The sequence below is a fragment of the Lagenorhynchus albirostris genome, chromosome 3, assembly GCF_949774975.1.
Source record: "Lagenorhynchus albirostris chromosome 3, mLagAlb1.1, whole genome shotgun sequence".
NCBI classification, from domain to species: Eukaryota; Metazoa; Chordata; class Mammalia; order Artiodactyla; family Delphinidae; genus Lagenorhynchus; species Lagenorhynchus albirostris.
The window spans coordinates 78,196,882-78,219,081 of NC_083097.1; the positions used below are offsets into that span (position 1 = coordinate 78,196,882).

General features: G+C 38.2%; 1 protein-coding gene across 1 annotated transcript in view; it reads left to right on the top strand.

Moving 5' to 3' along the window:
• LNPEP (leucyl and cystinyl aminopeptidase) overlaps positions 1–22,200 on the top strand; it is a 98,459-nt gene that overhangs the window by 27,963 nt on the left and 48,296 nt on the right. The window contains exons 2-4 of the mRNA XM_060146168.1: positions 13,892–14,732; positions 19,223–19,361; positions 20,689–20,820. Of these exons, the coding sequence (XP_060002151.1) occupies positions 13,892–14,732; positions 19,223–19,361; positions 20,689–20,820 (1,112 nt within the window). The remainder of the gene's footprint in view (positions 1–13,891; positions 14,733–19,222; positions 19,362–20,688; positions 20,821–22,200) is intronic.

Genomic DNA, 22,200 nt, shown 5'->3' on the forward strand with positions numbered 1-22,200 from the left:
TCTGATATTGAGCTGCATGAGCTGCTTGTATATTTTGGAGACTAATCCTTTGTCAGTTGCTTCATTTGCAAGTATTTTCTCCCATTCTGAGGGCTGTCTTTTGGTCTTGTTTATGGTTTCCCTTGCTGTGCAAAAGCTTTTAAGTTTCATTAGGTCCCATTTGTTTATTTTTGTCTTTATTTCCATTCCTCTAGGAAGTGGGTCAGAAAGGATCTTGCTGTGATTTATGTCATAGAGTGTTCTGCCTATATTTTCCTCTAAGAGTTTTATAGTGCCTGGCCTTACATTTAGGTGTTTAATCCATTTTGAGTTTATTTTTGTGTATGGTGTTAGGGAGTGTTCTAATTTCATTCTTTTACATGTAGCTGTCCAGTTTATCCAGCACCACTTATTGAAGAGGCTGTCGTTTCTCCATTGAATATTCTTGCCTCCTTTATCAAAAATAAGGTGACCATATGTGCATGGGTTTACCTCTGGGCTTTCTGTCCTGTTCCATTGATCTATATTTCTGTTTTTGTGCCAGTAACATACTGTCTTGATTAGTGTAGCTATGTGGTATAGTCTGAAGTCCGGGAGCCTGATTCCTCTACCTCCATTTTTTTTCCTCAAGATTGCTTTGGCTTTTCTGGGTCTTCTGTGTTTCCATACAAATTGTGAAATTTTTTGTTCTAGTTCTGTGAAAAATACCATTGGTAGTTTGATAGGGATTGCACTGAATCTGTAGATTGCTTTGGGTAGTATAGTCATTTTCACAATGTTGATTCTTCCAATCCAAGAACATGGTATATCTCTCCATCTGTTGGTATCATCTTTAATTTCTTTCACCAGTGTCTCATAGTTTTCTGCGTAGAGGTCTTTTGTCTCCCTAGGTAGGTTTATTCCTAGGTATTTTATTCTTTTTGTTGCAGTGGTAAATGGGAGTGTTTCCTTAATTTCTCTTTCAGATTTTTCATCATCAGTATTTAGGAATGCAAGAGATTTCTGGCCATTAATTTTGTATCCTGCAACTCTACCAAATTCATTGATTAGCTCTAGTAGTTTTCTGGTAACATCTTTAGGATTCTCTGTGCATAGTATCATGTCATCTGCAAACAGTGACAGCTTTACTTCTTCTTTTCCGATTTGGATTCCTTGTATTTATTTTTCTTCTCTGATTGCTGTAGCTAAAACTTCCAAAACAGTGTTGAATAATAATGGTGAGAGTGGGCAACCTTGTCTTGTTCCTGATCCAAGTGGAAATGGTTTCAGTTTTTCACCATTGAGGACGATGTTGGCTGTGGGTTTGTCATATATGGCCTTTATTATGTTGAGGAAAGTTCCCTCTATGCCTGCTTTCTGGAGGGTTTTTATCATAAATGAGTGTTGAATTTTGTCAAAAGCTTTTTCTGCATCTATTGAGATGACGTATGGTTTTTTTCTTCAATTTGTTAATATGGTGTATCACATTGATTGATTTGTGTTTATTGAAGAATCCTTGCATTCCTGGGATAAACCCCACTTGATCATGGTGTACGATCCTTTTAATATGCTGTTGGGTTCTTTTTGCTAGTATTTTGTTGAGGATTTTTTCATCTATGTTCATCAGTGATATTGGCCTGTAGTTTTCTTTCTTTGTGACATCTTTGTCTGGTTTTGGTATCAGAGTGATGGTGGCCTCGTAGAATGAGTTTGGGAGTGTTCCTCCCTCTGCTCTATTTTGGAAGAGTTTGAGAAGGATAGATGTTTGCTCTTCTCTAAATGTTTGATAGAATTCACTTGTGAAGCCATCTGGTCGTGGGCTTTTGTTTGTTCGGAGATTTTTAATCACAGTCTCAATTTCAGTGCTTGTGATTGGTCTGTTTATGTTTTCTGTTTCTTCCTGGTTGAGTCTCAGAAGATTGTGCTTTTCTAAGAATTTGTCCCATTTCTTCCCAGTTGTCCATTTTATTGGGATATACTTGCTTGTAGTAATCTCTCATGATCCTTTGTATTTCTGCAGTGTCAGTTGTTACTTCTTCTTTTTGATTTCTCATTCTATTGATTTGAGTCTTGTCCCGTATCTCTTGATGAGTCTGGCTAATGATTTGTCAATTTTGTTTATCTTCTCAAAGAACCAGCTTTTAGTTTTATTGATCTTTGCTATTGTTTCCTTCATTTCTTTTTCATTTATTTCTGATCTGATCTTTATGATTTCTTTCCTTCTGCTAACTTTGGGGTTTTTTTGTTTTTCTTTCTCTAATTGCTTTAGATGCAAGGTTAGGTTGTTTATTTGAGATGTTTGTTTTTTCTTGAGGTAGGATTGTATTGCTATAAACTTCCCTCTTAGAATTGCTTGTGCCGCATCCCATAGGTTTTGGGTCGTAGTGTTTTCATTGTCATTTGTTTCTAGGTATTTTTTGCTTTCCTCTTTGCTTTCTTCAGTGATCTCTTGGTTTTAAGTAGTATATTGTTTAGCCTCTGTGTGTTTGTATTTTTTACAGGTTTTTTCCTGTAATTGATATCTAGTCTCACAGCATTGTGGTCGGAAAAGATACTTCATACAATTTCAATTTTCTTAAATTTACCAAGACTTGATTTGTGACCCAAGATATGAACTATCCTGGAGAATGTTCCATGAGAACTTGAGAAGAAAGTGTATTCTGTTGTTTTTGGATGAAATGCCCTTATCAGTTAAGTCCATCTTGTTTAATGTATCATTTAAAGCTTGTGTTTCCTTATTTATTTTCATTTTGGATGATCAGTCCATTGGTGCAAGCAGGGTGTTAAAGTCCCCTACTATGATTGTGTTACTGTCGATTTCCCCTTTTATGGCTGTTAGCATTTGCCTTATATATTGAGGTGCTCCTATGCTGGGTGCATAAGTATTTACAATTGTTATATCTTCTTCTTGGATCGATCCCTTGATCACTATGTAGTGTCCTTCTTTGTCTCTTGTAATAGTCTTTATTTTAAAGTCTGTTTTGTCTGATATGAGAATGGCTACTCCAGCTTTCTTTTGATTTCCATTTGCATGGAATATGTTTTTCCATCCCCTCACTTTCAGTCTGTATGTGTCTCTAGGTCTGAAGTGGGTCTCTTTGTAGACAGCATATGTATGGGTCTTGTTTTTGTATCCATTCAGCCAGTCTGTGTCTTTTGGTGGGAGCATTTAATGCATTTCCATTTAAGGTAATTATCAATATGTATGTTCCTATTACCATTTTTTAAGTTGTTTTGGGTTTGTTATTGTAGGTCTTTTCTTTCTCTTGTGTTTCCCACCTAGAGAAGTTCCTTTAGCATTTGTTGTAAATCTGGTTTGGTGGTGCTGAATTCTCTTAACTTTTCCTTGTCTGTAAATGTTTTAATTTCTCCATCGAATCCAAATGAGATCCTTGCTGGGTAGAGTAATCTTGGTTGTAGGTTTTTCCTTTTCATCACTTTAAATATGTCCTGCCACTCCCTTCTGGCTTGCAGAGTTTCTGCTGAAAGACCAGCTGTTAACCTTATGGGGATTGTATGTTATTTGTTGTTTTTCCCTTGCTACTTTTAGTATTTTTTCTTTGTATTTAATTTTTGATAGTTTGATTAATATGTGTCTTGGCCTGTTTCTCCTTGAATTTATCTTGTATGGGGCTCTCTGCGCTTCCGGGACTTGATTAACTATTTCCTTTCCCATATTAAGGAAGTTTTCAACTATTATCTCTTCAAGTATTTTCTCAGTCCCTTTCTTTTTCTCTTCTTCTTCTGGGACCCCTATAATTAGAATGTTGGTGCGTTGAATGTTGTTCCAGAGGTCTCTAAGACTGTCCTCAATTCTTTTCATTCTTTTTTCTTTATTCTGCTCTGCAGTAGTAATTTCCACTCTTTTCTCTTCCAGGTCACTTATCCATTCTTCTGTCTCAGTTATTCTGCCCTTGATTCCGTATAGAGAATTTTTTTTTTCATTTATTGTGTTGCTCATCATTGTTTGTTTGCTCTTTAGTTCTTCTAGGTCCTTGTTAAACGTTTCTTGTATTTTCTCCATTCTATTTCCAAGATTTTAGATCATCTTTACTATCATTACTTTGAATTCTTTTTCAGGTAGACTGCCATTTCTTCTTCATTTGTTTGGTCTGGTGGGTTTTTACCTTCCTCCTTCATCTGCTGTGTTTCTCTGTCTCATTTTGCTTAAGTTACTGTGTTTGGGGTCTCCTTTTCACAGACTGCAGGTTCATAGTTCCCATTGTTTTTGGTGTCTGCCCCCAGTGGCTAAGGTTGGTTCCGTGGCTTGTGTAGGCTTCCTGGTGGAGGGGACTAGTGCCTGTGTTCTGGTGCATGGGCCTAGATCTTGTCGTTCTGGTGGGTAGGACTGCAACCTGTGGTGTGTTTTGGGGTGTCTGCAACCTTATTATGATTTTAGGCAGCCTCTCTGCTAGTGGGTGGGGTTGTGTTCCTGTCTTGCTAGTTGTTTGGCATAGGGTGTCCTGCACTGTAGCTTGCTGGTTGTTGAATGGAGCTTTGTCTTAGAATTGAGATGGAGATCTCTGGGAGACAGTCTCTGCCCTTTAGTTGGAATGTTTAATCCACTTACAGTTCATGAAATTATTTATGTGGTTGGGTTTAAGTCTACCATTTTACCATTGTTTTCATTTGTCCCTTTTGTTTTTGTTTCTTTCTCTTCTAATACCTTCTTTTTGGGTTGAGTATTTTTTTAATATTTCCTTTTATTTACACTATTGGTTTCATACCTATGCATGTATTAAACTACTTTTTCATTGATTATTCTAGGGCTAATAATATGCAACCTTAACTTTTTAAAGTCTTTTTATAGTCAGAATTGTACCACTTCACATTTTACACCTGACCTTTCTCACTTCCTGCTTCACAGCTCCTACTCCTCAGTTGACACGTCCATTTCTCCTTCTCAATTCACAAATATAATTTAATTCTTATTCACCGTCTCCATTTTTCATGCTCTTGTTATCATACCTTTTATTTCTATATATGTTCAAAACTGCTCACATGTTATTCTTGTTTTATGCAGATAGTTTTAAAACATAGTCTTTAAAAGAAATTTAAGAAGAATAAAAAATATAAACTTTTATTTTTTAATAACTTATTCATCATTTTTTGGTATCTTTCTTTTCTTCCTGAAGATCTGAGTTTCCATATGGTATCATTTCCCTCCAGCTTGAAGAACCTTTTTTATAATTTCTTGTAGTGCACATCTGCTTGAGAAGAACTTTGTCAGCTTTCATTTTATTTGAAAGTACGTTTATCTTGTTTTTGAAGGATTTTTCACTAGATATAGTATTCTGAATGGACAATTTTTTTTCTTCTAGCCCCTTAAAAATGTTGTTCTATCATCTTCTGGTCTCCATTGTTGTGATGAGTAGTTAGCATTCTTTGAATTATTTTTCTCCTGTATGTAACATATTGTTTTGGGGCTCCTTTAAAGATTTTCTCTTTATCTTTAATTTTCAGTAGTTTAACCATGATGAAGCTAGATATGATTTTCTTTGTATTTATTGTCTTGGAGTTTGATCAGATTTTAAGTTTGGGATCTAGTAAATAGTGTTTTCATCAAACAATAAAATTTTAACTATTATTTCTTCAGATATTTTGTCTACTTTATTCTCATGGTCTTCTTCTGGGGCTCCTATTACATATGTGTTAGACCATCTGATATTGTCCCACAAATCTCTGATGCTGTGTTCATTTTTCTTCGACTCTTTTTTTTCTCTTTATTCCTCAAATTGGTAATTGATAGTGATCTGTCAAGTTCATAGACTCTTTCTTCTGCTATGTCCAATCCAGTATTAAGTCTCTTCAATGACTTGTTCATCTTAGTTATTGAACCTTTCAGTCCTAGAAGTTCCATTTTCTTCTCCCATTTGGTTCTTTTTCCTAGTTTTGATTTTTCTGCTGAGATTCCCATCTGTTCATATATTCTCCTCTGTCATTGTTTATAAACACATTTTCCTTTACTTTTTGAGACATGTTTATAATAGCTGCTTTAAAGTCTTTACCTACTTTAGATACTGTATTTTTAAGAAATTCCTCTGTAGAGTGTTGATTTTTGTTTCAGTAGGCAGTTTAGTTCCTGGCTGATCATCTTGTATAGGCTTGGCTTTATATTTTGCTATGGCAGATCTGTGGAAAGCTCAAGGTTTCTTCTCAGGCTCCTGTAACCTAGCAAGACTCATCATCCATGTTCTGTGTCCACTGTGGATTTTTATTAGGGCTTGGTTTTAGACTTTGTTAATGTGGATCTAGAGTAGGCCTTACTCTGGGTGTGTCTTTACTCCTAAAGCGAAGCCTTTCCAGTGTCTCACGCTCAGAGTGTTAATGAGTTCTCTTTGTTCGGACTGGGTTAGACTGCCAGTGTTTCCCTTAAGCTGCTTGACCTCTCGTATTTCTATTCCATATTAACCTTAATACAGCCACTCTTTTGTAAGCCTTATGTAATTATGTGTCCTGCATTGGTTAAGGACTCTCAGGAAACCCTTATACAAACTTCTGTGGTCCCCCCTCTGTACAGCTCCCTCCTCTGCAGTGCCCTGTCTCTGCCTCCCAGCCCTGCTCTGCTTGGACTCCAGCTCACTGTACTACAGTTAGGAATATGTCCCAAGGCAGAGAACGAAGGAAATGTGGGCTCACACTTTCCTTCTCTCAGAGGTCACATTCTTGCTCTGTCTGTTGGTGGGTACCTGAAAATAGTTGCATCATTTTATCCAGTTTAATAGTTGTTTATGAGAGGAGGGAATGTCTGGTACCAATTACTCTGTCATATTGGAAGTGGAAGTCTCCCACAGCATTTTTATATGTATTGAAGTGAACTTTAGGGTAACTTGAAAGGGAAAAATAAATCTTAGTCTCTCTTAGAGCCAAATAGGTAAAAGTGAGCTTATGGTGCTCATGAACTGAATCATGTCTCTCTGATCTTCCCACCTCCCACCCCCAATTGTCCATTCATTTCTCTTCTCTCTTCACAAGGGAGACAAGGGGGGTGAGGGGAATGGAAGAGAGAGGGACTTTACTTGGATCCTGCATCCTGGGCTATGACCTTGGGCCTGTCAACTGGAAAATTAAATGAGGTTTGTGAAAATGCACTGTTATTAGTGGCAAAAGTAAGAATGTATGCAGGACTTTCTGTGTTTGTATTTTATGACACTGCTTATACTTTGAGGTGTAAGCAAATAGGATGTGTCAGAGAAAGGAACTACAGTACTTAAAACTTCTTCCAAACTTACTCAGTGTTAATGACTGCCCTTCAGATTCTGGTGAGAAAATGATATATCTAAACTTGTAACTTATTAAAGTGGGCATTGTGGTTAATAGGAAGAGGTTTACTTTGATTGTGGTCTGGGGGTTGGGTAATGTTTTGCCAGATAAGACTTGTATAGAAAAATCACTTTTTTGTTATAAATTCTAGTCTTTTTCTTTTCTTTTTCAGTTTAAACTTCTTTAAAATAAAGCCTCTTTTTGATGGAAAAGGATTGCTCATTAGAGAAATAGTTACTTTATTTGATAATTAGCCATCCCTTTAGAAATTTAATGAAGTTTCCATTTGGAAATGGTCTAGAAGATATAAATGCTGTCTCACACATAGAGCTTTTAGTTGTATTCAAATATGTCTTAAGGGCCTCAGAAGAAGAGTAATCCTTTATTGTTAGGGCCTAGTTTGAATATAGCAAGTTGCTATAGTATACCTAATTGAATATACCAATTCTTGTATCTGCCCAAGAAGCCTTATTTAGATTAGGCTTATTCTTTAAAGTTGTTTTGGTTTGTTGATTTGAAAACACATCCCATTTCATTTCATTTTCTCAGAAAATGTGATAGCAGTTTAAAGGGACTAATGTCTGTGGGAAGTTTGCTCCTTTTATTCAAATCGTTCACTATGTTGTTTGCCATAGCTTTACTTTTTGTCCCCTTTTCTAAACTGAACCCCTCATTTAAGCACTTACTCTCTTGCCACCACCCTCTGTGTATTTTCCCTTTAGCTTCTCATCATGTCCTCCCTACATGTTGAACCCTGGATTAACCATCTGCTTTCTCTCTCTTTTTAAATTTTCATTTTAAAAAAATTTTTAATTATGGTAAATTACTACATATAATACGCTTTCTCTTCTTTTAGTCCTGGGCTGGTAAGCACTCTAAAGACATTTATAGAGACTGGAGGTATGACAAATTCCGGTGGGCTTACTGAACTTGCAGGCATGCTTTGTCCCTGGGTCACCCCTGCCTGGTCCTCTCCCATAGCATCTGTTTTTTATTTTTCTCCTCAAGCCTCCTATGCCTTCTCCACAACTGCCTTGGCTCTGGGCAGATGGCCTTGCCACCTCTGTCACAGAGAACATGGAGGCTCTCTGCTGTTCACACCCTCAGCTTTGCGTGCTCCTGTGTATCCACACTTCTTCCCTAAACTCCACCCTCTGTCCTCCAGGCCTGGAGGAGGAGAGTGCCAAGCTCCCATTGAAGTTAAGTCTCTCTACTGGAGTTCTTGATGTCTTCCTAGCCCTCTGGAATGTTCCTCCAGCATTTCCTCTTGTCTGCCCCACCTTCACATTTTGTTGTTCTTTGCTTTTCCATCCTCACAAAGATACACCTTATTTCCATCTTAGACACAAAAACAAAAGTATTTAACACTTCCCTATGCCGTATTTTCTTTTAGTTTGACCCTATGTTTTCTCATGGTACACAGCTGTGTACCGTGGAAGAATTTTCTGTAGCACTTGCCTTGCCTTGTTAACTTCCCATTCTTTCTTTGGGCCACCGCAGTCAGGCTTCTGCTCTCACTGCTCCACTGAAAGTGCCTCATAAAAGTCACTGATTCTCTGGTTGCCAAATCTAGTGGCCTCTCTCAGCTTCATTGTACTTGACCTTTCTTTCTTTCTTTCTTTCTTTCTTTTTTTTTTGGCCACACCCCATGGCATGCAAGACCTTAGTTCCCCAACCAGGGATCGAACCCGTGCCCCCTGCACCGGAAGTGTGGAGTCTTAACCCCACTGGACCACCAGGGAAGTCCCCTGTACTTGACCTTTCTAAGACATTTAACACCAACCACTTCCTTCTTCATGAAACTCTTCCTTTGCTTTCTACTGTCCTGATTTTCCTGCCTCTGGTACATTCTTCTTCTCCTTTGCTGCCCCTCTTAAATGGTGATGTTCTCTGACTTACTTCCCTTTCAGTAGTCTCATCTATCTGCATGATTATAATTATCACGTATACACAGCTGATTCTGAAATCAGAATTTTCCACCCAGATGCCTCTTTTGAGTCCAGGCCCACATAACGTAATCCTTATAACAGTCCTACAAAATAGTATTGTTTTCCATACGTATAGGTGAGGAAATTGAAGCTAAGGGATGTTTGTTAACCAGTTTGAGATCAGGCAGTCAGTGGAAGAGCCAGGATTTGAACCTCTGTCTAAAGTTAGGCTTTTAACTCTAAAGTATGCTAGTCATCAAACATCTCCATCTGGCTCTCTGACAGATAAATATGTCATGTCCCATACCAAATGCCATCTCACAACTCCATTCTCAGTCCCCCACCACCACACACACACACACAAAACCAAGAGGGAGAATATGAAACCTGTATTCTCATCTCAGTGAGTGGCATTCCTCCTTCCAGAATATCATAGGGAATTGAATAGACTTCCCTCTGTCTCCATCCTACAGGCCTGTCCAGCCCAACAGAGCATCAGTTCCTGTGTATTCTCACTCTTTAACATAACTTGTACTCATTCCCTCCTTTTCACTTCCACTGCTACTGTAATAGTTGTTAACTTTATATCCACCTGGATTGCCGTAATAGTGACAATCTAGCCCATTGCTTCTCATGTTATCTGAGCTGAAGAATCAAGGTTCCTTGTTTTTTTGTTGCAGAAATTTTGTAGCATATAAAAAAATGAATCATTGGAAAACTGAAATGAAAAAACACATGTAAAATATAAGCTCCATTTTTAAAATTACTAAATTCGATAGACATAACATTACCGTCAATTAGCTATAAAAGTTTTTAAATACCAATTTTCTGTGTGTATCCTGTAGCAGACGGGTAACAAACAGTTTGTGGATTGGCACTGGTCCACAGACAACACCGAGGAGCACCCGTTCACGGTATCTGATGAAAAGAAATATCTTCAGTTTTCTTAGATTATAACCACATGGGCCTACGTTATTTAAAACCGAAATATTTCAACTAGGACGTCCTTTGTTTTGGGCTTATAGGTAGCTTGTATATGTGGAATTAAGAGGTTTTAGAAAATTTCCTGTCTCTTTAGGATCCCCTATTTCAATACAAATAAATCCCTTTAGAACAAGGGGTAGTCATGTGTTACATTAAAATTTTAAGGCTGAGATCAAAGTGTACTCACTTAGGAATCCAAAGCAAGATTTCTTGAATAGACTTGAAGTACAGTCTTCACAGGCTACCTGTAATAAAGGTGTTTTCCCTTGGTTTGATGTATTTAACTTGATACGATTGTACACACATACAAAAGTTTGCTTCTAATATGCAGTAAAAATACAGCAGATGGGTTGATGTGTTCCATTTATGAAAGATTCAAATTCTACATAGGTATTAACCTGATTGGGTGATAAATAATTAAAGTAAGTTATCTGGGTGTTGCCAGGCATCTGACTAAGCCCTGGTCAAAAGATTTGGAAGTTAATGAAGTGCAGACAGGAGATGCTAAAATGGTCAGACTGCAGAATACCCCTTGGCTTTAAACAGGGCATGGCTGAGAAATCAAAGACAGAAAAGCCAAGTTCTAAGCGGGTGGAATTCAGGTATGGGAATGCTGTAAATATTAAGCTGAGATTGTATCTACAGTTAGTTTAGAAATTTATTAAATGAAACCTCTCAGACCCCATAGTTGTCTACTTCAGGCATCAGGTCTGATAAAGAACAGAACGCATGGGCAAATACCTAAGAGAACATAATCTTCCCGTATGAGGTAAAAACGTCAGAAAGGCCTTTTAGACATTGTAAAGTGAAAAAGCAAATTAAGTAACCTAATCTGCATTACTGTACCAGGTACTTAAAACTACCACAGAAAATTTCTAACCACTGAGAGTTCATTAATAATTTAAGAAATTTTTTGAGTTCAATTACAGCAGTATTTGCTCTGTTAATGAAATGAATCAGTCTCAAACACAATTAACTTTCAAAACAAAACAAAATTATGTCACAAGAAGTTGGAGCACTATAGGAAGTTTAGGAGATCAAATTCCCAAAGCAGAATGTTATAACTGTCACCCTTCTTACATTTCTAGACAAGTCACAGGAGATGGGTAGACGGCAGATTGCTGAACCCACACACCTGGAAAGTGATTAAAAGTTTTATTCAGGGCTTCCCTGGTGGCGCAGTGGGTGAGAGTCCACCTGCCGATGCAGGGGACACGGGTTCGTGCCCCGGTCCGGGAAGATCCCACGTGCCGCGGAGCGGCTGGGCCCGTGAGCCATGGCCGCTGAGCCTGTGCGTCCGGAGCCTGTGCTCCGCAATGGGAGAGTCCACAACAGTGAGAGGCCCGCGTACCGCAAAAAAAAAAAAAGTTTTATTCAAAGAAAACTTTTAAAGCAGCATAGCTTTTATAAATTTGGGGATGGAGAGGAGGTAGGAAAAGGCAACCTCATTGGAGTCTCTATGCTCCCCAAAGCTAAAAGGAGTGAGATGAAGTGAAAAGAAAATGTATTTTTGAAAGGCAATGAAGAGAAAGGAAGAAACAAAAAGAAAATAACTTTTTAAATTTACACTGTAGCAAGTTAAGATGAGTTATGGGATAACAAGTGTTCACTAGGTAGACTGGGGTGGGAGAAATGATGACATTGCAGGCAAAGGGAACAGACAGGAAAACAGAAGTGGAGCATGGCATAGAAGAGCAGCCTGTCTTGTCTCAGATGAGCGAGCAGTTGGGATGGCCAGAGCACACGCAAGGATGCAAAGTCCAATGCTGCCCGGGATCTGACCATGGAGAAGGCTTAGACCAGTGCTTCTCAAACTTATGTGCACATAAATCTCCTGAGGATTTGTTAAAATTCAGATTAAGGGAAGGGACTTGAGAGTCTGCTCTTCTAAATAGTTGCTGTGTGATGTAGATGCTTAGGTTCGCAGACCACACTTGTAGTAGTAAGACACTAAATTTTATCCTGATGTTTATTGGTACTTGGTTTCATGTATTATTAGTTGCCACTCTCTAGTTAGTACTTATTGAGTAGCACTAAACACATGGCATTTATGTCAAGCTAGATATTAAGGAATTTTATGTAAGTTTTGCCTTGCTGATGGTGAAATAATACTCTAAGCAACTTCATTGCCAAATACAAAAGAAATAAATAGGTACAAACTCTCATCCTTTGAGATAGTTGAGTAGGGAGATGCAATATAATAATGGAAAGAATCTAAAATTTGGGTTCAGAGTTTTAGACCTGAGTTCTAGTATCAGTTTTGTGACTAAATGTGACTTTGTGGAGGTAAATTAACTCCTATTTCTTCTGTTTTTGGCTTGTTTGTTTTCTTGTGTCTGAAATAGTATAATACTTGCCATTTTATAGAATTATTGTGAGGATTAGAAATGATCTGTATAAAGTACCTTGTAGGGAAAGGTTAATGAGGGTTTCACTTGTTGAACTTTCAATCTAGCCCTAGGAATTATTGATCTGTATGCTATTATTTACTCCTCTACTTTTTGAGTCTTTTTTTTTTTCTTAGTGATTCTTGGCAAGTTGGAGAGTGCAGCTTTTTTGTGTGGTTTTAAAAGTTCCCACCACTACCCCACCCCAGGATCCACTTACACTTATGGTGTATTATGTGGTTGTTACAGAGGGGAATCTCTTGTACTTCTAAATGCTCTGGAAGCATGAAAAGACAAGTTGGATTGTAGTTTTATCTGATTTTTATAGTTCTTTTGTCTTTTTAAAAATTATTTCTTTTTTTTTTTATAAATTTATTTATTTATTTTTGGCTACATTGGGTCTTTTGTTGCTGTGTGTAGGCTTTCTTCTGTTGCGGCAAGCGGGGGCTACTCTTTGTTGCGGTGCCCGGGCTTCTCATTGCAGTGGCTTGTCCTGTTGCGGAGCACAGGCTCTAGGCGCGCGGGCTGAAGTAGTTGTGGCACACGGGCTCAGAAGTTGTGGCTCGCGGGCTCTAGAACACAGGCTCAGTAGTTGTGGCGCACGGGCTTGGTCGCTCCGCGGCATGTGGGATCTTCCCAAACCAGGGCTCGAACCCATGTCCCCTACATTGGCAGGTGGATTCTTAACCACTGTGCCACCAGGGAAGTCCTAAAAATTATTTCTTGATTATGGAAATTTCCTATATAATTTGACCCTTGCAGTTTGCTGTGGAACAGAAACATCCCTCTTCCAAAGGGAAATAAGTAATCCAGCCTGTTGCTTACCCATCATTCAAGCTATGAATGGGCATTCCAGCTGTGGTCCTCCCTAGGGAGAATGGGACTCAGAGAGGAGACCCACAAAGGCCGTAGAAGCAGGTTTGAGCCTTTTAGGCAGGAATTCTGGGGATTCTGGTACCTAGACTGCAGAAGAGGGACATGGACTATGGATGGGCATTCTTTGATCTTACTGACTCCTCACCCTGTTGGGGACGTGCACAGCTAGAGGCAGGCAAAAGCAGGGCCCTCTAAAGCTCAGGACAAGGGCCCAGGTTGTTGGGCAGGAGTGTATTAAGGAAATCAGTATTTAATCTCAGCTGCCTTTTTACTAGCCTGTTTGTTTAGCTTTCTTATTTTAAGACTGTGATATGCTCTTATCTATGCTTGAGTTTTTAATGGATGACACAAGAATATTATAAACATTTAATTCAGCACCTCTGAGATGGAAATAAGTCTTAGTGATTAAAAACAAATCCTTAGATTAAACGTGGTATTATGAGCTTTTTTTTTTTTCTAACTCTGTGCCTGGTCCTTATGTTTTGGTTTTTTTAGATCGGCTTCAGCTCCCCAGGAATATGATTGAAAACAGCATGTTTGAGGAAGAACCAGATGTGGTGGATTTAGCCAAAGAACCTTGTTTACATCCTCTAGAGCCTGATGAGGTGGAATATGAGCCCCGGGGTTCACGACTGCTGGTGCGGGGTCTTGGTGAGCATGAGATGGATGAGGACGAAGAGGATTATGAGTCGTCCGCAAAGCTGCTGGGCATGTCCTTCATGAACAGGAGCTCGGGCCTTCGAAACAGTGCAGCCGGCTACAGGCAGAGCTCAGATGGGACTTGTTCAGTACCGTCTGCGAGGACCATGGTGGTTTGTGCTTTTGTCATTGTGGTTGCTGTTTCTGTAATCATGGTGATTTATCTACTGCCCAGATGTACCTTTACTAAAGAAGGCTGCCACAAAAAAAACCAATCAATGGGATTAATTCAGCCAATTGCAACTAATGGGAAGTTGTTTCCATGGGCACAAATCAGGCTTCCCACTGCCATTATGCCAGTACGCTATGAACTTAACCTACACCCAAACCTAACCTCGATGACATTCAGGGGCTCTGTGACGATTTCACTTCAGGCTCTTCAGGCCACATGGAACATAGTTCTTCACAGCACAGGCCATAATATTTCAAGAGTGACCTTTATGTCAGCAGTTTCAAGCCAAGAAAAACAAGTCGATGTCCTGGAATATCCATTTCATGAACAAATCGCCATTGTTGCCCCCGAGGCCCTTCTTGAAGGGCACAATTATACCTTGAAGATAGAGTATTCGGCAAATATATCTAGTTCTTACTATGGGTTTTATGGCATCTCCTACACAGATGAAAGTAATGAGAAAAAGTATGTAGCCCTCTTAAATGATTCTGCTGCTTTGCTCTCTGATGACTTCTGCAATATGGATCCCGTTGCCCACACTAGAGACATTAACTGCAATTTTTTTTTTTTTTTAATTTAAGAGGGTTAGGTGAAAAATAGTAGAATGGTGATTTGGAAGAGTATACTCTTTCTCTCTTAGTCAAAGCCTTGAGTATATATCATATATATGATATGTCACGGTGGGGCTGGGGGCATGCTGATGGGAGGAAATGGACAAGGATTATATCAGTTACATTCTCTATCACAAACACTTAAGTTATCTTGAGCTTTTCGTATCTTATAAGATGAATGTAGTTTTCTATCACCTTCAAGGTCTCCATGTGAACCAGATATAGAAGAACACAGGTTATTCTTTCAGTCTTAGTTTCCTATTGTGTGGAACTTTTAGGAGGTGCTTACTGAGATGGAGAAAGAAAGCATGAAGAAGTGTTGTATACTTATATATGTAATTTTTAGTATCCTTAATCTTTGCTGGTTTTTGTTTTTTTAATGCCATTCTATTTTGGATTTCTGATGGAAAAGTAAAAAAAAAAGAAATCTTGGAGAGATTCATTTTAAAAAAGCGACTTAAAACATAAAATTATTCAGCTCCCCATTTAAACCATATATTTTGTTCTTTAATCTTAGTATTCATAGATGTAGTTTGAATTTCTGGAAAGATGCAGTGCACAGTTGCATACAGACTATTCTTAAGTAGCAGTAATGTCACTTCTCTTACGTGTGCAAAGTCCTTGTCAGATCTGCTTAGTGCATTGGAGCATTCTCTCATGTTCCTTTGCAAACCGGTGTGTGAATTACCGTTGAGATCCATTTGGCTAATGTATGTTGGTATACTGAGAAAAATAGAAATGAATATTTTAAATCTGTCTTAAGTTTTTTGATCCTTCTTAACTAGAGAAAGAGACAAAGCAAGATCTATAGTCCTATTCAGATAAGTAATTTTTCTCTTTCCCCTTAACGTAATACTTTTAAAATAAATGGCATGCTGGCTCTTGCCATGAGATCTGACATGAAAAGCAAACTGATAATTGCAGGGGTAGCTTGGGGCTTCTAGGCTTTACTTCTCCTTCTATAATCTCCATCATCTCTAGGAATTATAGGATATACATAAAAACAGTGTTCTTAGTATGCAATCAGACCTTTACGACAAATACCCTAGTCATCTCTTCCAATCAGATTATTGCCCTCGGATCCTCTTGGGCCTGCCTGTATATAATGGGAAGAGTCAATGTTGTGTGGCAGAGTGAGGTGGTTTTGGACAGGGTTACTTGTTGACCCTTTTGCTGTGGGCTGGATTGAGTTGTGGAAAATGCTAGAAAAATGGAAGACATTCTTTTTTTTTTTTTTTCTCACACATACACACTGTATTTTATTTTTACGGGAGATAAATAAACTGACACCAAACATTGTAAATGGATGACCACAACAAAAGCAACAATGATTGCAATTACCAAACACGAAACACACTCATACTATGGGAAGACATTCTTAAAATTATGAAATAGAGTATTTTTTTTTAAATAGTACTTTAAAATTTGTGAAACTCTGCTATTACAAAAAATATATACATCCATTAACCTACCTGGTTCCATAAAATGGATACCCCACATGATTGTATATCTTGATGCAAGATAGAAGTTTAGAAGATTATTTATACCTTTCAAGAGGTCTGAAAACTAATTCAAAACAAGTAGATAAAGTAATAAAGTATTTATACCTTTCAAGAGGCCTGAAAACTGTAATTCAAAACAAGTAGATAAAGTATTTAAGGGATATATTTCCTATTGATTGGAAAATCAAAGTAAGTGTAAATGTCAAATGTACTGACACTGCTTGTGGTAAAGGAACTTTACCTGTGTCATCTAAGAAGTGGAGATGGTCAGTAACCTTGCAGTTAAATCTAGAAGTTGTTGACCATAGATTTAAGGTTCTAGATAACAAACTGATACTAAAAAACTAGCAAAGGAATTTAGGCTGGAGATGTGTTTTATTTCTTTGTTCTTCAATCTCTCAGTGTCTTTTTCTCGAACTCTTGAGTCATCTTCTTAACTGAACCCCTGACCTCTAATCTTACTACAGCTTTCCCCCTCCTCTTTCCCCCATCTTCCACACTGCTGCCAGACTATTTCTAGAAGTACAGATCTGACCATGTTGGTCTTTGGTTTATGATCCTTCAGCAGTTCCTCATTTTTAACAAGATTTAGTTCAATTTCTTTTAAGATCTGGGCCTTTTTTTTTTTTTTTCTCTCACAACCCTCACCTGCCTTAATGAACTTCATGTGCACTTTCCTGAGTTCCAGTAGTAATGGCAGCCCATATTTACTTGAGAACTGAAGTGCTAGAAACTGTTGCAAGCGTTTTATATGTTTAGTCTTTTATCTTGTCAAACTCACTAAGAGGTGGAAATTATATTTTATTCACTTTACAGATGAGGAAGCAGAGCCACATGAAGTAATTCATTCAGCATCTTATGGCTAGCAAGTAGCAGAGGGGAACTCAAACCCAAAGTCATTTTAACTACAAAGACCACATTCTTAACCACTGTGGTGCACCAGCTTCCTTAGTTTTCACCTCTTTACCCATTGTTATCACCAGTGCTTAGAATTCTCTTACTGACCCTCAGCTAATTCATAACTGTCTTCAGTGCTCCTGGAGGTGGTGCTCAAACTGCAACTAGTATTTCTGAAGGCAAATGCAGTCACTAATGAAAGAACAAGCTTTCAGGTATTCAGCTTAGATAGAATAGCTTATAAGTATCATCAAGCAGCAGCCTTTTCAAAGGGGCTTCTATGTAAGATAGTTCTTATTGCATCTCTTTTAATAATAATTTAAGATCTTATTTGTCTTAGAACATTGTAATCCAGTTTTTATCCAAAATGATGGTCCAAGTAGACTCTCATATGAATAGTAAGGATGTCATCAAACTTTATACCTTGGTCCCCTGTGGCCCTCCTCCAAAATCTTCAGTTAACTGGGTAAGAATTTGGGAGGTGGGTGAAGAAATGGAATGTTCGAAACATATTTTTAAATTGTTTCACATATGTTGATTGCTGTCGTTCTTGCAGTTTACCCTAACAAACAGTTATTTGGGCAAATCCTTACTAGGACAGAAGCACAGTAATTCTAAGTGTGAAGGAAGGGTTATGACTATCCAGCATTTATAATAGACATCTGTGTAGGAATTTATGGCATACAAGTGGTTGTTACTATGAATAGTCTTATTCGATTCTAGCAAAAACCCTAAATGTTTGGTAGGGGATCCTACCTTGACCCTAGTTTAACAAATAAGGAAATGAGATGTAGATCACTGATTTGCTGAAGTCATATGGCTGGTAAGTTGCAGAGTTTGGGTCTTCTGACTCTAAATCTTACACTCTTTTCTACTTGCCTTTTTTTTTTTTTAACATCTTTATTGGAGTATAATTGCTTTGCATTGTTGTGTTAGTTGCTGCTGTATAACAAAGTGAATCAGCTATACGTATACATACATCCCCATATCCCCTCCCTCTTGCGTCTCCCTCCCACCCTCCCTACCCCACCCCTCTAGGTGGACTAAGTCCTAAGCAAGCGAGGCAATCATGTCCACAGTGGTGGTTATCTATGTACCATATTGACTGGTAGCTGATATGTGCACACCAGGGCCACACTTTTCCTCATTCCTTATGACCATGTTTGTATGATTTCCCAAATGCAGATCTATTTCATTCCTCTGCTTAACTAAAAATCTGCATTTCTCCTCTTCTTATGCTTTTCTCCCAACCTTTAATTGAGGACTTATAGTTAAATTCTCAAGTGTTGTTGCTGTAGGAGAGGAGGAAAATTTTTGATTCGTTTTTGAAGAGAGTAAAGAACACCAGCATACTATAGGACACCTAGTTTTTTCAGTCCTCATGAAAGTGCAGGTTGTGAGTTTGAGGTTTAGTGTTATGAAGCCATCGTCTGTACAGAGAATAATGGCAATGGATGACAATCTTTTATAGTGATCTTTCATCAGAAACCTTTTTAAGACCTTAGTGGCCAGCTGTAGCCTATCTTTGTGGCTTCATCTCCAGCCACGTTGGACACCCACCCCCAGTCCCTGAATATGCACTGCTCAGTCCTTCCTTGTGCTTCCTACTCTTTCTAGGCTGCACTGTCTTCCTTTCTCTACCTTTTCAAATATTCCTCATTTTTAAAGGCCCTCTTCATATTTTGTCACCAGTTTCCTTACAGTGTTTCTACCGCTAGGCAGATTTTTTTTCCTACCCTTTGTTTCCACTGCTTTGTTCGCACTATTAGGATGTGATTCGCAGCCTGATAACTTTCTACTGTATCACCTCTGCCTCTCCCAGTTGATTGAGAATCCTTTAATGTCTGGGCTTGTATGATATTTATCTTAGTATCCCTAGAACTTGGCAAGGTGCCTTGAATAGTAGGTACTCAATAACTATTGGATGGATTTGCATTTGTTTTAGGTACTTTGCAGCAACTCAGTTTGAACCCTTGGCAGCAAGATCTGCTTTTCCTTGTTTTGATGAACCAGCATTTAAAGCCACATTTATCATCAGGATCATAAGAGATGAGCAATACACTGCTTTATCAAATATGCCTAAGGTACTGTTGTATTCCTTGAATGTAAAATCTTTGAGTGGGTCTCTTTGTTTTGAATACTTGAATTCTTCTTTGCCATACTGTTGAGAATGATTAAAATCATATACATTCTTATTCTTTCTTAAAATGCGTAAATAAAAGTAAAATATGTATTGGAATCAATTGGAAAGTCAGCCTGAGAAGCACTTGAGGAAAGAGAAAGACTGGATGTGTAAGGCATGGGCAGGAAATGTGAAGTCTGTGCTATTGTACTATTGTTCTGCAAAAATTAATACTGTGAACTGCTACTAACGAGCACAGTGATATTTTCAAAGACGTGGTGAATTTGCTATTCTAAACAGTGATATTTGGTAGTGTTGAATCATGATTGACCTTGGTGTTTTACTGGTTACTGAGAAATCGAGAAGGTAACATGGAGGTTGAACAACAAGAACATGGACATCTTTCTTGGCTGTGGGCTCTGCATGGAAGTAGTGGGGGTGAAATCAGGCAGAACTGTTTTTATGCTGAACAGAACTTGGTGGGGGGGGGTCCTTTTGTTACACCTGAGAGCTGTGTGCAGCTGATAGGAACCTCTCAGAAGCCATGTGACTGGCGAGGAGGAGCAGCCACATCTCACAGACTATGAGTCAGCCCTTGAGTCAAGGAGAGGACATGGTCTGTCCTTCAAGAAGGACGTCACTTCAGCAGCTCTACTCTTAGCTGTACTCTTCACCTTAATCTTTCTCTAAGAGAGGTCAAATGCTTACTTGCCTCGTAACCCAAAATATATTTTAAATTCATGGTTGGAAAATCCTGGAAGGTTACCCGCCTTCCCTCATCTTGTGTGTACTGCAGACTTTTCTAGTGACTTATCACCTTTAATCCCACTAAGCCTTCTTGTGGTCATCAACACGGTCCTTTACGAAGCCATTTCAGATCATTTGGTGGGATTAACCAGCTGTAGCTCATTCTTGTGTGAATGTATTTGTAGCAGTAGAATGGAGTACTCCTAGGTCATAAGGAAGGATTTTTGGTTTTGATGGTGTTTTAAAGGGGAGAAACAGAGCCACTGCTACTTACTGTTTCTAACTTACATTTATTTAAAGCAATTGTTTGAGACTAGAAACTTCTTAAGGATTTTTACTGTACTCAGTATGTCCTCATGATGAAGGATGGTAGAACAGACTGAGACTGAGGGCCGTGTTGTTTGGAAACTTGTGCTGAGAGATTAAAATATGCCAGCATCTTCATTACTTATTTCCTATTTGAGTCTTCAGTTTCCCAGTTTATATGTCACTGTCATTTATTCTCATAGTTACAGAACTTTCATTTTCCCCATTGCTTGTAGAAGTCATCAGTCATTATGGAAGATGGACTTGTTCAGGATGAGTTTTCTGAGAGTGTGAAGATGAGCACTTACCTGGTTGCTTTCGTTGTGGGGGAGTTGAAGAATCTGAGTCAGGACATAAATGGAACCCTGGTATGTATGTTGTTGTGGTAATTGTCTTGAAAACCTGTATTCACAGGAGGTTGAGAGGAATCCTTTCATGATATCTGGTAACTGCTTTATGAAGGAAAACAATCTTTTGGTTCACAACTCTGACATTTTATACCAGCAGTGTTACTTTTTACTTAGTTGTTATTTACTGTTATTATTTGAATACCAAAAAAATCAATAATTTTTAAGTTCCTTTAAATTTTACTTTATCAGAGAATTTCAGTAAGACAATATATGTATAAGAAAGCCTCTAGAACTGTGCTGTATTATATGAAAACACAGAAAGACAATTTAATTAAATCAAGAAACAGTACATGAACAAAATGAGATGTTTAACGGAGGCATAGAAATCATTAAAAAAAAAAAAAGAACCAAACAGAAATTCTGGGTCTGAAAAATACAGTGAATGAAATGAAAAATGCAATACAGACCATCAGCAGCAGAATGGATCGAGCAAGAAAAAGAATTTGCGAGTTAGAAGACAGGAAATTTTATATTATCTGGTCAGGGAAGAACAAAGGAAAAAAGGATGAAAAAGAAGTGACGAAAGCCTACATGATTTGTGGGACACCACCAGAAGAAACAATTTGTGAATTATTGGAGTTTCAGAAGGAGAACATAGGGAACAGGGGGCAGAAAGCTTACTTAAAAAAATAATTGCTGAGAACTTAGCAAATCTGGGGAGAAATTTGGATATCCAAGTTCATGAAGCTCATAGGTTACCAAACACACTCAGCTTAAAGAGGTCTTCTCCAAGACACGTTATAATAAAATGGTCAGAAGTCAAAGAGAATCTTAAAAGCAGCAAAAGAAAAGAAGCTCATAACTTATAAGGGAACTACCATAAATCTATCAGTGGATTTCTGAGAAGAAGCTTTAGAACACAAGAGAGAAGCAAATGATATATTCAGAGTGCTGAAAGGAAAAAACTGCCAACCAAAAATACTTTATCCAGCAAAGTTATCCTCAGAAATGAAGGAGTGAGAAAGACTTTTCCATACAAGAAAAAAAAGCTGAGAGAGCCCCTTACCCCTAGACCTGCCTTACATGAATTGCTGAAAGGAGTGCTTCCAGCCGAATTGAAAGGACACTAGCTAGTAACATGAAAACATGAAAATGTACAACACACTGGAAAAAGTATTTATATAGTAAAATTCAGAATGTTCTAATAGTATAATGTGGTATATGCATTCTATGGGATGTATCAAAAGCAGTTCTAGGAGGGAACTTTAGAGTGATAAATGCCTACATTAAGAAAAAAGAAAGATCTCAAATAAACAACCTAACTTTACACCTCAAGGAACTAGAAGAAGAATAACAAACTGAGTCCGAAGTTAGCAGAAGGAAGGAAATAAGCAAAGA